The 14,558-nt window shown below is 39.0% G+C and overlaps 1 protein-coding gene across 1 annotated transcript in view; it reads right to left on the minus strand.

The window, feature by feature from the left end:
- Nucleotides 1-1,199: 1,199 nt before the first annotated feature.
- Nucleotides 1,200-14,558, minus strand: part of SLC27A6 (solute carrier family 27 member 6) — a 58,739-nt gene continuing 45,380 nt past the window's right edge. Inside the window, exons 8-10 of the mRNA XM_083151551.1 lie at nt 14,422-14,519; nt 10,530-10,660; nt 1,200-5,421 (exon numbers count right to left, since the gene is read on the minus strand). Coding sequence (XP_083007677.1) covers nt 5,245-5,421; nt 10,530-10,660; nt 14,422-14,519 — 406 coding nt within the window. The 3' untranslated portion in view covers nt 1,200-5,244. The remainder of the gene's footprint in view (nt 5,422-10,529; nt 10,661-14,421; nt 14,520-14,558) is intronic.

Consider the following 14,558-nt stretch of genomic DNA (forward strand, 5'->3'; position numbering starts at 1 on the left):
TTGCACATTATTAATGCCCTTATACACATGACACACATAATGCCCCTTACACATATGTCGCACATTAATAATGCGTTTATACTTGACACAAATAATGCCCCTTACACATATGCCGAACACTATTGCACAGCCAACCCACCCGCAGACAGCACTCGCACAGCCGCTAACACTGTGACCTCTGCCTCTGCTTGGATACAGATGTTTCCTCATACATCTTGACTCAATAGGCCATGCAGCTCCTGGCCAGTTCTGCTAACGTTGGGTGCCTTTTTTGCTGAAAATTCGTCTTATTTGCGTTGTTATGACCAGCACACACAAGGAGTTTCCAATGATTAAAATAATATGCGGCATGCCTATATTCTGTGAGCGACTGTGGCTGTACCTGCATACGGAATGCTATGTTACAGTGATTTCCATGAATACACTATTTCATATGCAGATACAGCCTCACTCACACACAGAATATAGGCATGCTGCATATCATTTTAATCAGCAGAAGCTGCTGATGCCCCTAGGCATTCCAAATGCCCTAGGCAATTGCCTAGTTGGCCTATGCCTAAGGCCGGCTCTGATTGCAGTAACTGAAAACCTAAAACAGAGCACAGGTGGCAATTACCACCACAATTGCGCCCCTGATCGTGGCATTTAAATGCCGCAATCCACGGGTCTCAGAGGAGGGGGCGTAGCTAAAATGGCAAAATCGCGTCATTTTAGCCCCGCCCCCTCCACGGAGATCCACAAATTCAACTGTTTACCATCATGGGGGCGGGGCTTAGTGACGTCACGCTCAAGCCCCACCCCGAGCAGCTGCTGAAACTCTCCTCTCTGGGCTTCTCCTGGACAGGAGAATATTAAAGTCGGCAACCCTGAGATATCAGGACCTTGCACTGGCAGACATATTGTGCTGTTGGTTGCATAGAACGTAGCTAACACATGACATTAACAGATCACATTTGGTGGCTTCTCTTTCACTGTTGTAGTCCTCAAAATACAGCTTTTCCCTCTAATAAAGGAATGGGAAACTGGTCATCTCTCTTTGCATAGAACGTGATGAATATTAGATATATTTAAGGATGTTCAATTAACCATACATCCGCATGTAACCCATATGTTACTAGAAAAAGAGAATTGCCAAGACAAGTAGGGTTTCTGGATCACATGACAATCACAAGACTTTATGCAACAAAACAAGATGCACATGTGATTTGGATGTTTTATTCATTACACAACTACGTCTGAAATGAGATTTCACAATATGACATGATAAATAAGAAAATTGGCAAAACAACTGTCATGCTTTAGTTAGCAGTGTCTCAGCCAATTCTAAGTGCTGTGTCCTCATACCATGCTGTAAATATTCAATAAACAGACACTGGACACTATACCCAGTTGATGCTATTTATTGCTAGTTTGAGATTTACGATATGTTGCATCAACGGCATAAAATGCAAAAGTTCACTCTGTTGTAAAACAGGGTTATAAAGCAGCTGTAACATTATCAGTTATTATAACTAACTATTGCTTCAGAACTGCAGATCATTTCTCCTACATACGGAGAACTGGATGCTTTTGCACAATGGTTCTTTAACCCAAGAACTGTGAACAAAATGCAACATTGCCACATGGTCATAGTAGACTGGCCTGACTGACGCGTCATGTGATTGATGTTTGATAGTGAAGAAGATTCCCCAAATAATCTCCAAATACTTTTACACCATCTGTAGCAAACAGGAATATTAGATGTAACATTGTCTATCATGAGTCAGTCTATGATCAGTCCAGATACCGTCCAGTCATATGGTCGACCACTGATAGTCGACAGTCAAAAGGTGGACAAGATTTAAAGGTTGACAGGGTTTAAAGGTTGACATGGTCAAAAGGTTGACATGCATTTTTTGACAAAATTTTCAGCCGGAATGTGCCGACAGGCAGTATTTCATGCCCTACCATCCACTAAGGTGTGGAGGGACAATAAATAGTGTGCCGAGCACAGTGAGGCACCGAGCACAAAGCATGGCGAGCGAAGCGAGCCATGCGAGGGGACGCGGTACACTTAGACAGTGTCCATGTCCTAGACACCCTAAAAACATTTTAAAAACTCATGTCAACCATTTTCTATGTCGACCTTTATACCTGTCAACCTTTAGACCGTCTACTTTGTGATGTGTGTCTACCATTAGTGGTCGACCATATGACTGTCTATCATGAGTCTATCATCAGTCTAGGTTTTATACCATAACCATATTTGGCCAAATGCTTCTCTTTTTTGTTTAATGAACATTTTATTTACATTTTAAACACATATCCATAATATTACAGAAAGGGTAGGGCAGAGGTAAAAGTAAGACACCTACATGCAACCATTTGTGAACAAATTACATTTTAAAGTTAAAAAAATATTTAAGATATTCAACATTTTAATGTTATGTAGAAACATCAAAAATAATACTGAAAAAGTAAAATGTAGTGATGCAGCAGGACCCTGATGATCTAGGTCAGTGGTTCCCAACCTGGGTCCTCAAGTACCCCCAACAGTTCCAGGACTCCACCCAGAATTGCAAATGAAATAATTAGCTCCACCTGTGGATGTTTTAAAATATGTCATTGAATAATGAGTGCACCTGACGGGTGACCTGGAAAACGAGAACTGTTGAGGGTACTGAAGGACCGAGGTTGGGAACCACGGATCTAGGTCAAATGGACAGAAAGCTGACAGTAGAGCGAGCTTACTGATAGAAAGACGCCTCATTCTGTACACATACAGTACCATATGTATACATATATATATGAATATGACAGACACAGATGGAGGGGTCAATGTAATGAAGTGCAAGTAATAGAAGGTGCAGGAGTTTGCTTTAAAAATATGGCCATTCTCAGACAACCAATCAATCAAGACAAAACCAACTTATTTTAAACCAACCTGGTTGTGCCATGTAAATGATTGCTGCTTTAAAAATATGCCCATTCTTGGACAAACTCCCACACCCTATTATGTTTACCCCCAAATCTCAGTGGGTTGTGTCTGTGATACATATTAAATTAATTCTTCAAGACTAGCATTATTAACAAATCCTCTAAATCCTTTCATAAAATTTGGGGCCCTGTGGTTGATCACCCAGCAAATTTTGTCTCCTTTCCATGTATAACTGTTATTGACATGACATAGACCCTTACATATAATTATTTTTTTTACATTTTTTTTATATTCCTCCATTAGGTGTAGCTCCAGATTGGAGCTTCTAACGAGGGCCCGCCCTTTACTTTCTTTCTCCCTCTCTCTTCCTTTATTTCTACTTCCCATCTTTTTTTTCTCTATTACTTTCATGTTCTGTTCTTCCTCTCACTTCTCTCTGCATTTATTTCTCTTTTGGTTTATTTGTCTGGCAGCAAAGCAGACTCTCTCAGTTCTTACATCTTTCTTAATTTCTACCTATTGTTTTATTATATGTTTAAATATCAGACACTTACAGTATGTGTGTTTAATGGTATCCGGATTCCCCTGTACTAATGCAGTAATCTTCATATGTTACCATATCCAATAAATAGATCTTTTAAAAAAATAATTCTTCAATTAAAAGGTGAGTTCCATTTATTGAGGTCCCTAGCTATTTCTGTAAATCACATATTCCATATACTTTCTATATTGTCTGGTAAGGGAAATCTCCTAACATATAGGTCTCATACTCTTGCCATGTTTTCTATTGCCATACACACTTATAATTTTTCAACAATTAGAGAGAATTTTAGATTACAAATGAACCGGCATCCTATGAGAGGATATCACTAAAACCTGCACTGTTGGTGTGCCTTGAGGACGGAGGTTGGGATGCCTAAAGTAGGCATTAGCTCTCAATATGCAAACATTTGTTGATGCAACTACACTTCAGCATACCCACAACTATCTTGATTTAGTTGGGATTCTCCTAACTCTAAATGACTCTTCTATCTGCCAGGACTTTTGTTTCCTTATCTGGGATTATTGGGAGGTGTTTGGAGTTATGAGTGGTTGTGGAAGTGAAAGTTGTCCCCAGGAGAAACATTACATCTTCAACATGAGGACGAGGCTAGGCCCATAGCATGAGATAATGATGTAGACTATCTGGAAGCATGCCATTATTTATACTTCAGATGTAAAAAAGTATGCTGTATGCACCTTGGGGATTAGGTCACAGGTAAAAAGAAAATGTGAAAGTACTTAAACACTGTGCGCCACTGCCGAAACCCGTTCCAGACCAGTTTCACCAGCTTCATGCTTGGTGCTGGTGATCTGTTATATACAAGCTCCGCTTCCCTATACGCTATGAGCTTTTGATACTAGCCTATTATACTCCCATGACTCTCCCACAAGTCAGGGCTGTTCCATGTGATCATTTTGCCACTGCCCAGTTCACGGTCCAAAAAGCCATATTTCTCAGAAAGACAGAGCTGACCAAGTTGCCACTCGATTAACCATAGGCTGGGCATATGTGGTTTGCAATAACTTGCCTTCCGAGTCTGCAAATCAAGCCCATAGTGTTCAGTACTGCTATTTTTTTCATGTTTTTAATAACCTGTAGGCACTGTAAGTTACTAATGCAATAGTTCTGTGTTATCGCTATTACTGTAGCTTATCTTCAGTCAAGACAAAAGCATTAGGGGGGTAAAACTTGCAGAAAATATTACTGAATTTCAGCTATTGACAACAGTGAGACAAAAACAGGAGCACATTTTAGCGCAATGCATGTGTTGTATGAGCAATCTTTGTGGTGCGTCCTCTCCTCTTGAATATCTTTGGTCAGTTCCAACCTAGTCAAACCCCCAAGAGATGTCCTTCCATCTTGCCCAATGACAGCAAACATCTCTTGCTGCTAGGCCACACCCCATTCTTTTGTATTACAATTACAATGTGGGAATAAGAATAACAATAAATGATATAGAGGATTTAAGAAGTAGAGAGAGAACCCTACACCATACTGTGTATATTATTATTCAGTTCATTTATTACAAAAAAGGAAAATAAGAACAATGTTAGTGTTTTTTTACAATTTTTAAACATCATTGTCCATGTGTAAAAAAAAGTTCTCTGAATACAGTTTTTATGTAAGTATGACATACCTACCCCATATTTTAGCTGATAACGTTAGTTTTGCTATAGCATACATGTGAGGACTTATTTTATGGGATAAAGTTGTACTGCCAGTGGTTATACATATCAAGTTTCAGTGTTTTCAGCCGTTTGAAAAAATGAATCATGTAAAGAAATTACAGTTTCAGAAGACCACTAACGATTTGGTCATAAATGTCTTTAGTCATTGGTACATAGGATTTAACGGAATGATCTAAGAAATACATTGGGTCCGATGTTGCTGACGGGTTGAATCCTTGTTCCACAAGACGGAATTTTTGCTGCTTAAATGTACCAGTCACTTCCATGTTTTCCTGAGAGAAAAAAAAACAAAATATACATTAATCAGTCATTAAAATTGTGGCAGTACAATCTTGTTTGAGGACGAAAATGTTCACATACATTGATACGTTTGGAGATTTTTAATAGGATTTAGATTACCCACATAGCATTTTTAGTGCTCTGTCCAATATTATAAAATAAATGCTGCTCCACCAGTGCTCCAAGGGATAATTAATGGCTCTGTATTAGGAGCTCTAGGCAGTTAAAGCAACGGTTAGACTGTGCAACAATAAAGGGTTAAACTTAATGGTTACTGGTATTAAATTAAAAAATAAATAAATGCTGCCTTTGTAGTGCACCCGTAAAGGAATGCCCTGGCAGTCTAGTGGATGCGCTCCTGTTTTGCTGGATGTGGAATCCAAGCAAGATGGGAAAACTATACCCGCCGCTTGGATTCCCTCAGATCCCAGAACTTCGGCTAGGCTCAGTTTTCTGGGAACCAAGCCTGCTCATCTCTAGTAATAAGTAACCTCAGATTAGCAAACAGGAGTTTAGCAATATGAAACACGTCTAAAAGTTTCACAACAAGGTACAATGAATGGGCATATTTGATATAAGGATATAAAAATAAAAACATTACATGGTATTTCAAAATTACTGGAAAAATACAAACATTTCACAATCTATTACAAACAAAACATTGCCACTAATATTTAATTTTAAAGTGACACTTCAGCAGTCTTCATTTACTCCTTGATCCCATAATATAATCACATTCAAATATTAAAATTCTACAAATAAAACAATTCACTTCACAAATATATTGTTACAAATGCCAACTAATGTGAACTTGTTACGAACCTAAACCAATGTAATAGGAAAATAAAATTTCAATACTTATTGAATAAAACGATTTTAAATAAATGGACATAGAAATATAATGTAAATCCATTTTTCCGCATAGAATACTAAAAACAGCAGACTCACATAAATGCTGGTGTTATATACAGTAGGAACATTTGGTTTATTGCCTCCTTTGTCCCAGAATATACTGTATCTATACCAGTGATTCCCAAACTTTTATGAATCATAACATTATAGGGTATCACATTTTTTTTCAAAGCACCCTTATGCCAAAAGTTTCTTATTGTGAAATTCTGCAAAAATTATTAAATTAAGTAAATTATGATTGTATGTCATAATTAGGTTCAATTATGTGGCGATATGCCAGGTTGCGATACTGTTGGTTCAAATAAGTCTGTTCAATCAGATCCACAAAACTATACAAGAGAAACAGGCATTCTGGACCTAAACCCGATCTCCCATCCCTACAAGAATACGTTTGTGGGTAGGTGGCAACAAGAATACTTTTGTGGGGATGTCTCTCCTGGTACCAACACAGCTGTATGCATTTGGAAAATTATGATCCTCATAATAAACTGGTTCCTCTGACAATCACATGTTTTAAGTGTCTCAGGTCTCTATGGAGCAGAAGAGATTTGAAGCAGAGCGGTTAATATAAACTGTCAAATGAAGGTGGCTATTGGTCTCTAATTAGTAGCCTGATTCCATCCGCACATTACTACAAATGTCTAATGCTCCACAGAGTTCCATTAAGCAGTCCTTTGTTAAAAGATGTTCTCCGAATCTGTTAAAGCTGATACTCTTCTTATTACAGACGGTAACTTCACCAAAGTATTTTTTGGTAAGCTACCAATTCAATATTAATTTGCAAAACATTAATAGAATGGTGTAGATGGAGATACTGTATCGGTTTAAGTAGCAACTATGCAAAGGAAGTAACCTTTTCAAAGCATAGAGAAGAATGGCCCCTTTACGATTAGGTGGGTAAGGTGACAGACGCTACTAAACATTTACTGTGACAAACCTCCAATATATCAGTGATAACATAAAATATAAAGGTTAGATGGAGATCACATTATTTCATGACTTCACTAATTATAATTCATAGCAGTACGCAATAGTCAGGTTGAGATTATTTTCATGTAGCATTAAAGGGACTTTCTGCTGATAAATAAGCTAAGAAGTAGAACATAAAATTCAGATGGGTTTTACACAAATATTTGATAACCAAATATGCATTAATTAAAATGAGTGTATGTCTATGAATTTACATAGAAACACCTAAATGGATTGTAGACCAGAAACACTTGGCCCATCTAGTCTGCCCCTTTTTTTAACCTCAACCTTAATTGATCCTTAGCTCTTAAGAATACTCTACTACATTAGCCTGTACCACCTCTGATGGGAGGCTGTTTACTTATCCACTACACTTTCTGTGAATTCATTTTGTGTTACATTTCCCCTGAACCTACCTCCCTCCAGTTTCAGCACACTTTCTTTAAGAATGTTTCCTTCTTGGACCCTATTAAATATATATTATTGATATATGTGAAAGTGTATCATGTCCCCCCTTTCCCTTCTCTGCTCCAAACTATACATGCTAAGATCGGTTAGTCTTTCTGGGTTTTGTGTAGGCTATGCAATATGTTACTTGCCATTCTGCCCTCAAAGGTATTTAAATTCCTTTGGAGATAGGTCTCCAGAACTGGACACAATACTCTAGATGAGGTTGTACCAATTGACTTATACAGTGATATTATTACTTCTTTTTTTCTGCTACGGATTCCTCTCTATGCAACCGAGCATCTTACTTGCCTTACTCATTGCTTTGTTACATTGCTTCCCCGCTTTAGGGTACTGGAAATCCCTTCCCTTCTCAGTTAATTGCATAAAAATACCCTTGATACAATATTTAGACTTTGGGTTTTGAGACTCAAGGGAATGATTTAGCATTTTAGTATTAAACTGTAGTTGCAACATACTTGACAATTCCCCAAGTTTACCTACGTAGATCATAAATCAATTATTTTACTGGGGGTTGTGTGTGCCCCTAGAGGCGGTGCACCAGTGCTGCGCAGTGGCATGCCTGAAAATCTCCCAGGAGAGCCTGCTTCTGCAACACAGCTCAGCCCAGAAAATTTCTGGGCATACCACCATGGTTAAAGAGCACTGGTCCAAGTACAGATCCCTGGGGTAGTCTGCTGGTAATGTTTCCCTCCATTTAATGCACGCCATTAGATGCATGTTTTATATCCTGCACCTAGTTTATTATCCATTCCACTGCTTTATTATCCAATGCCACACTTTCGAGTTAGTTTAGCAGTTTGCAGTGTGGAACTGTGTCATATGCCTAAGTTTAAGTATATACAGTAGCATACTTTAAAATCTTTTTTACATAAGCAACACATAATTGAGTATGGTATTTCATCACTATTCATTCCTTATGTAAGACTGGAGCCTAAACAGTTAATCCAGTTTGCTCTTTAATAAGTTTTAATACTGTTCAAATCACAACCTCTAAGGTCACCAGAAGATTTACTTAAACCTATTATATATAAACCTATGGTAAGCCCTGTTCCATCTAAAATGAGCAGTGTAGAAATAGTAGTGATGAACATTGAATATTTCAGATTGTTAATAGAAGCTTGGGGTCTTTCTTTTTCAGATTGTTCACTTTACAGTGAACATGGATGGAAAATGCTATAGCATCACAGTTTTCTTAATTCTTTGCTGTATATCGTGTTCACTCTCACAATGTTGAATCAGTACTGTGTTTGCTTTTGGACGGGACAAATAAGACCAAAAGCAGACACTAGGTTTTCTTTAGGCACAATTAATTTTCTTTTAGACTGGATGATTATTTCAGCAGACATTCCTAATTAGCTAATTTTTCATTCACTGTGCATTCTCCATTTTTTCTACCCCTTGCCATGACTCCTGTTCACCCTATTCAACGTGTCAGCTGCCCCCTGCCCCTGATGGCGAGCATCGACAAATGCGGCGTACAAGGAATTAAAGGCTCCTTTTGTAGCTAGTGTTCAAATATTGCAGATATACAGTATGCAGGAAAACGCAAATTAGCCTTAAAAAACAATTCCAGCTTTGTGTGAAAACCTGTGTATCGCCAAACAAATGAGTGAGGAAGGAGAGGTGAATCATGGGTAGAATATACAGTGAGAAAAAAAATGCATCATGGGGAAAAAAAAATTAAAACAAAAAAATTTAAATATATTAATGTGGCACTTCTAAAGGAAAAAAAAAAATAATCTAGATCCTTCAAATAATAATAAAAAAAAAAAAATACACTTGCAGACACCAAAAAGAAAATATTTTTTTTTATAAGTACATAAGTTCAGTTCACCTAAAAAAGAGCAAAACGGAGAGGCAAGCCCAAAAAAAAAACCAGTGAACATCGTTCTTCATTTTTGCATTGAATACACAAATGGCGAGGTACACAAATTTCCCATAAGAAAACAGCGAATAAAGGCGATGACCAATGGTTTCTTCTTCAGGAGTGTTCATAGATGGGGCACTCAAGCCCTATATTTGTAGACTACAAATATAGGGCTTGAGTGCCCCATCTATGAACACTCCTGAAGAAGAAACCATTCGAAACGCGTTGAGTGTGCTGGATGGTTCCACCTGAGGCGGACAGCTGCAAGACATCATATCCCTGGTCTCCAAGTCTCCTGTTCCGGACGGGCTGCTTTTGGACTTTTAGGAGGGTGTCTCTATTCTATCCTGCGTTGCTGTTTTGCCACTGTTTGGAAACCATATGCTGTTTTTACGTCTACAGTTTGTAAGTGTGGACTTTTATTAAAATTTTGTGCTTTTAAAGGATAATTTGCACTATTCTGTTTTCTTTGTTATACCCCCTTGTCGCATATCCTGCGAAAGGGAGGTTATCATTACAGGTTATCACCTTAAACCAGCTGGAAACAAAATTTGGATTACTTATGGTGATATAAATCCTTTATTTGTCTGGATATACACTGAGCGCTTATTTGTTTGTTGCACCACTTTGTACCATTTTCTTTCGATCTAAGGTGTTCTTACTGGATGTATAGCTTTTGGTGTTTGACAAGCCTAGCTGCACAGTGCATTTAATCGCGCACCTTGATTGTTTAACTATATTTTTTTTCATAATAAATCCCTCTACAAATTAAAAATCACATTATTAATTGTAAAATCTGGAAATCAAAAGTATTTCTCCCTCTAATTGTACTACATGATGGCGCAGGTTCTACATCAGTATTCATCATAGCTCTTTCCTTACCTGCAGTCTTAAGAATCGTGGACACGCATAACCAGGGAGATACAGCGCTGTGTGCTCATAGGTGCTCTTCAGGTCTATTGATTGACCAGGCTTTAGAATAATAGATACCATTCCCACCTTTCCTTCATGCCCTGAAAGAAAACGCACATATACAAAGCTGAGAATGTAAGTTACTCACATTACGCACTATATAGACCGTTCCAATGGATAGGTTTCTTAAAGCTGCATATATGGTCATTGGGTCGGCCACTGAAGGTCGTCGGGGCTTAGGTCGACACACGCATTAGGTCGACAGTCAAAATGTCGACATGAGTTTTTCATGGCTTTTTTGCCGACAGGTGGTATTTCATACCCTACCATCCACTATGGCGTGGTGGGAGAATAAAAGAGTGTGCCATAGCGAGGCATCGTGCCTAAGCATATTGAGCACAGCGAGCCATGCGAGGGGACACGGTGCACTCTGACGTGTCCATGTTGACTGTCAACATTCGGGATAAAAAAAAATCATGACAAACTCATAGTTGACCTTTTGACTTTCGACCTTCCCATTGTCGACCTAATGCTTGTGTCGATCTTTCCACCTGGTTGCCCTTAGCCATGTCAAACTATTTCAAGTGTCGACCCAATGACCCCTACCCGATAGAAGGAAGGATGAGCGGAATGACAGGAACAAATATATTTTCCTTTCTCCTGTCATTTAGATGCTTATGGGCCGGATGCACTAAGCTTCAAAAGTGATCAAATGGAGAGTGATAAACAATCAGCCCCTACCTGACATTTCTCAAACACAGTCTGTGACATGCCAGGTAGGAGCTGATTGGCTGACTGTTTATCACTCTCCATTTTATTACTTTTGCATCTGACCCTAAATGTTATTGTTGGTGTGGTGTCCCTAATACAATATATGAAGCTTCTACCAGACCGTTAATATCAACCCTCATTCATTTGTAAATAAGAGAACTAATCTCCAAAATTGCTGGACAAATGAAATAAGCCTACAAACTTCTACATTTAGGAAATTGTTAACCTCAAGTCACTTTGATACTTAATATTAAAAGCAAAACAAATTATCTGTAATAATTTATAGGGCCTGTGATGATATAATGCTTTTGCATTTGTTCCGTCTAATTGTTTAGATGCAATAGAGTTCAGTCCCATAGACTTTGCAGAAAGCTTACAGTGCTAGATGGATAAAAATACATTATGAAATGAGAGCGAATATAAATTGTTAAGCTGGGGCATACACTATACAACTGTCTGGAAGATCATTGGCCATCTCTGGCTGCTTGGAATGAGAATCCGGTAATGTATGGAAAAGGGACATAACCTGTTCAGACAAATTGCTCGAATCAGTTTTTGGCCGTTGTCCGATATTTGGAAGCAAACAGTGCTATTTAGTAATAGGTACTATTCATGTCCTGGAGTAGCAAGTTAAAATCCTACACCTTCCTCCCCTACCGAAGTAAAGACTAATAAGTACAGTATTTATTAACTCAGCCTTGGATGGAGATTAAGTGGATGGAGATAAAAGTACCAGCCAACAGCTCATAACGGCCATTTTCCACACACAACCTGTAATATGACAGTTAGGAGCTGACTAGATAGCACTTTATCTCCACCCACTTTATCTCCACCCAAGTCTTTGTAAATAGACCCTATGGTTTTAGCCAACAGAATATATGTAGAGCATTGTCCCCTGCCAGATAATGCCAGTAAAAAAGAGGAAAACACTGATATCAAGATAGTTAATACTACTGGAATTGTTGGTATACTGACGATCGGTCAAAAGTGTCCCAGCATGCCCTGCAACAGTTTTAGCATAGCCAAATAGCAAAACAAACAAAATCACTTAAAGAGAGCGCATCAATACCAGTACATATATAAAAATAAATTTGTAAAAAATTTATAATAAATTAATTAAAAATCTTCAATGTAGCACATATAATTCATACATGTAAACAATGGTTAAGAGCATAGTCCTTGTGTACCAAAATCTGGGATATCACTAATTATACTCACAGACAGCGTATTTGCCTCTCTAATCACTTATGTCCCTTTAATAGACGGTAAGTAGATTTGTATCCAGATAAGGTAAGTGTTTTCACTTTGAATGATAGTCTCACTCCAATGAATGTTTTAATGGAGTATGCAGTGCAGTCCAGAACTTTGTAAGTATATTAGACAGCTGTATAAGGCCTTTTGGTACCTGTAGTTCCACAGCACTGATTCCTCTCTGCTGGCCCCTCAGATGTCATATGATGACCGTAGCAGATCTTATAGAGGTTCTATGGATTAGGCTGCCTAAGCAGAGGGAGCCGACGACCTGCTGTTGTGTCGTCCACTACGTCTACCTCCGCAAGCCATCTAAAACTGCGGTCACAGCGGGCACCGGATGGAGGCAGGTGCAATGCCAATAAGATGGTGGTAGCGTAGATCATTCTACCTCCGTAAGCCGCTTGACAGTAGGTGGACCTTGGCGTCACACACCAGTATTGTGACAGGCACCGGATGGAGGTACTGTATGCACAGTCCCACTTAGTTGGCAGAGGGGTGTTAGCGCAGGTGTAAAATAATCGGCCTCCTCACAGGTGATATGCTAGAGGAGAGGTATAGCGCAGGGTACGCAAGGAAGATGCTGTACTCTCACTCTTCACGCATTTCTCTGTCACTTCTCTCTGACAGTTTCCTCAGAAGATATTTTTTTTTATATGAAAAGGCCTAAATATCTTGAGTAATTAATTTTGGAGGGCACACAGAGGGCCAAATGTAATAAGGTGAGAGTTTCAGAAAGTGAGAGATTTCCCATGTTTTTTAAAGCAGCAATCAATTACACTGCAAAACCAGGTTGATTTTGCCATGTAATTGATTGCTGCTTTAAAAAACATGGGAAAACTCTCCCAAAATCTCTTTCTGAAACTCTCACCCTATTACATTTGGCCCAGAAAGTCTACCAGCCATATGATATATCTACTGTACTGGGTTGTTTACATTTTTCTCATTGTAGACTCTTTCTTATCCTGCTGGCAGAGGCTTGGAATGTGGCTTTTGGTCTCTTTAGGATTTTAAAGATCACCATACTCGCCCTTTGTATGAATAGTGCAGGATTACAACGCAAAGTGATATTGGCAAAAGGTCTCTCCATTTGTAAGTAATCTTTCTCCCCGTAGAGAATAACAGACTTGGAAATGACCTTATAACCCTTTCCAGACTGATGGGCAGCAACAATGGGTTCTCTGAGCTATATTTGCAGGTGTTTTTTGATCTTGTTAAAGAAACCTGAATGTTACAGAACAAACTGCCAAAAGGATCTGCTTCCATATAGGAGTGACAGCATCAGTAATAAGGGGCCCAATTCAGACCCAATCGGTTGGGGCCTAGTCCGGCCCTGTTTCCAATTGTGCCGGTCTGCGCATGCCCAAATATGTGCGCACCCCCTGTGTGAACACCTTCAGCAAATAGTACACTCTTCGAGGCGTACACACGGGCAGGGGAACGCCTGCCGTTTCAGGGGTGCCCCCATAAAAACGCTGGGCGTTCCCCTGGGAAAGCAGGCAGGCCGATGTCTCCTCTGGTCAGAAGGCTGATGTCACATGACATCAGTGCCCGCCCCCTTTTCAGCCATTTCCATCAGAAATAAAGGTTATTTTAGACTGACTTATTTCCAAATGAAAAAAAATTATAATAATTTGATGGTCGGTGACCATTGACATATTTTTCATTTGTGCAGCCGCATGCGAGGGGAAGTGTAAGCGGTCGGCCAGTTGGTTAGTACAGTCTACATCATTTGTTGACATTTATACATTTACTAGTCTTGTTATGATACATAATGGAATTTATATACAATGTTTATTCCCTAAATTCATCGCCATTATTCACTAGTGCCCCTTTTTACCTGGAACACTCACTCCATAGGCATTAGCCTCCTGTATGAAGTCCAACATCCCAATTATATCAGAGACTTCCGTGGTAGCGACATTTTCTCCTTTCCACCTAGAAAAAGAAGCAATTGTGGGTAATTGCAATAAATGG

This window comes from Crinia signifera, chromosome 1 (assembly GCF_055691185.1).
Source record: "Crinia signifera chromosome 1, ASM5569118v1, whole genome shotgun sequence".
Lineage (NCBI taxonomy): Eukaryota > Metazoa > Chordata > Amphibia > Anura > Myobatrachidae > Crinia > Crinia signifera.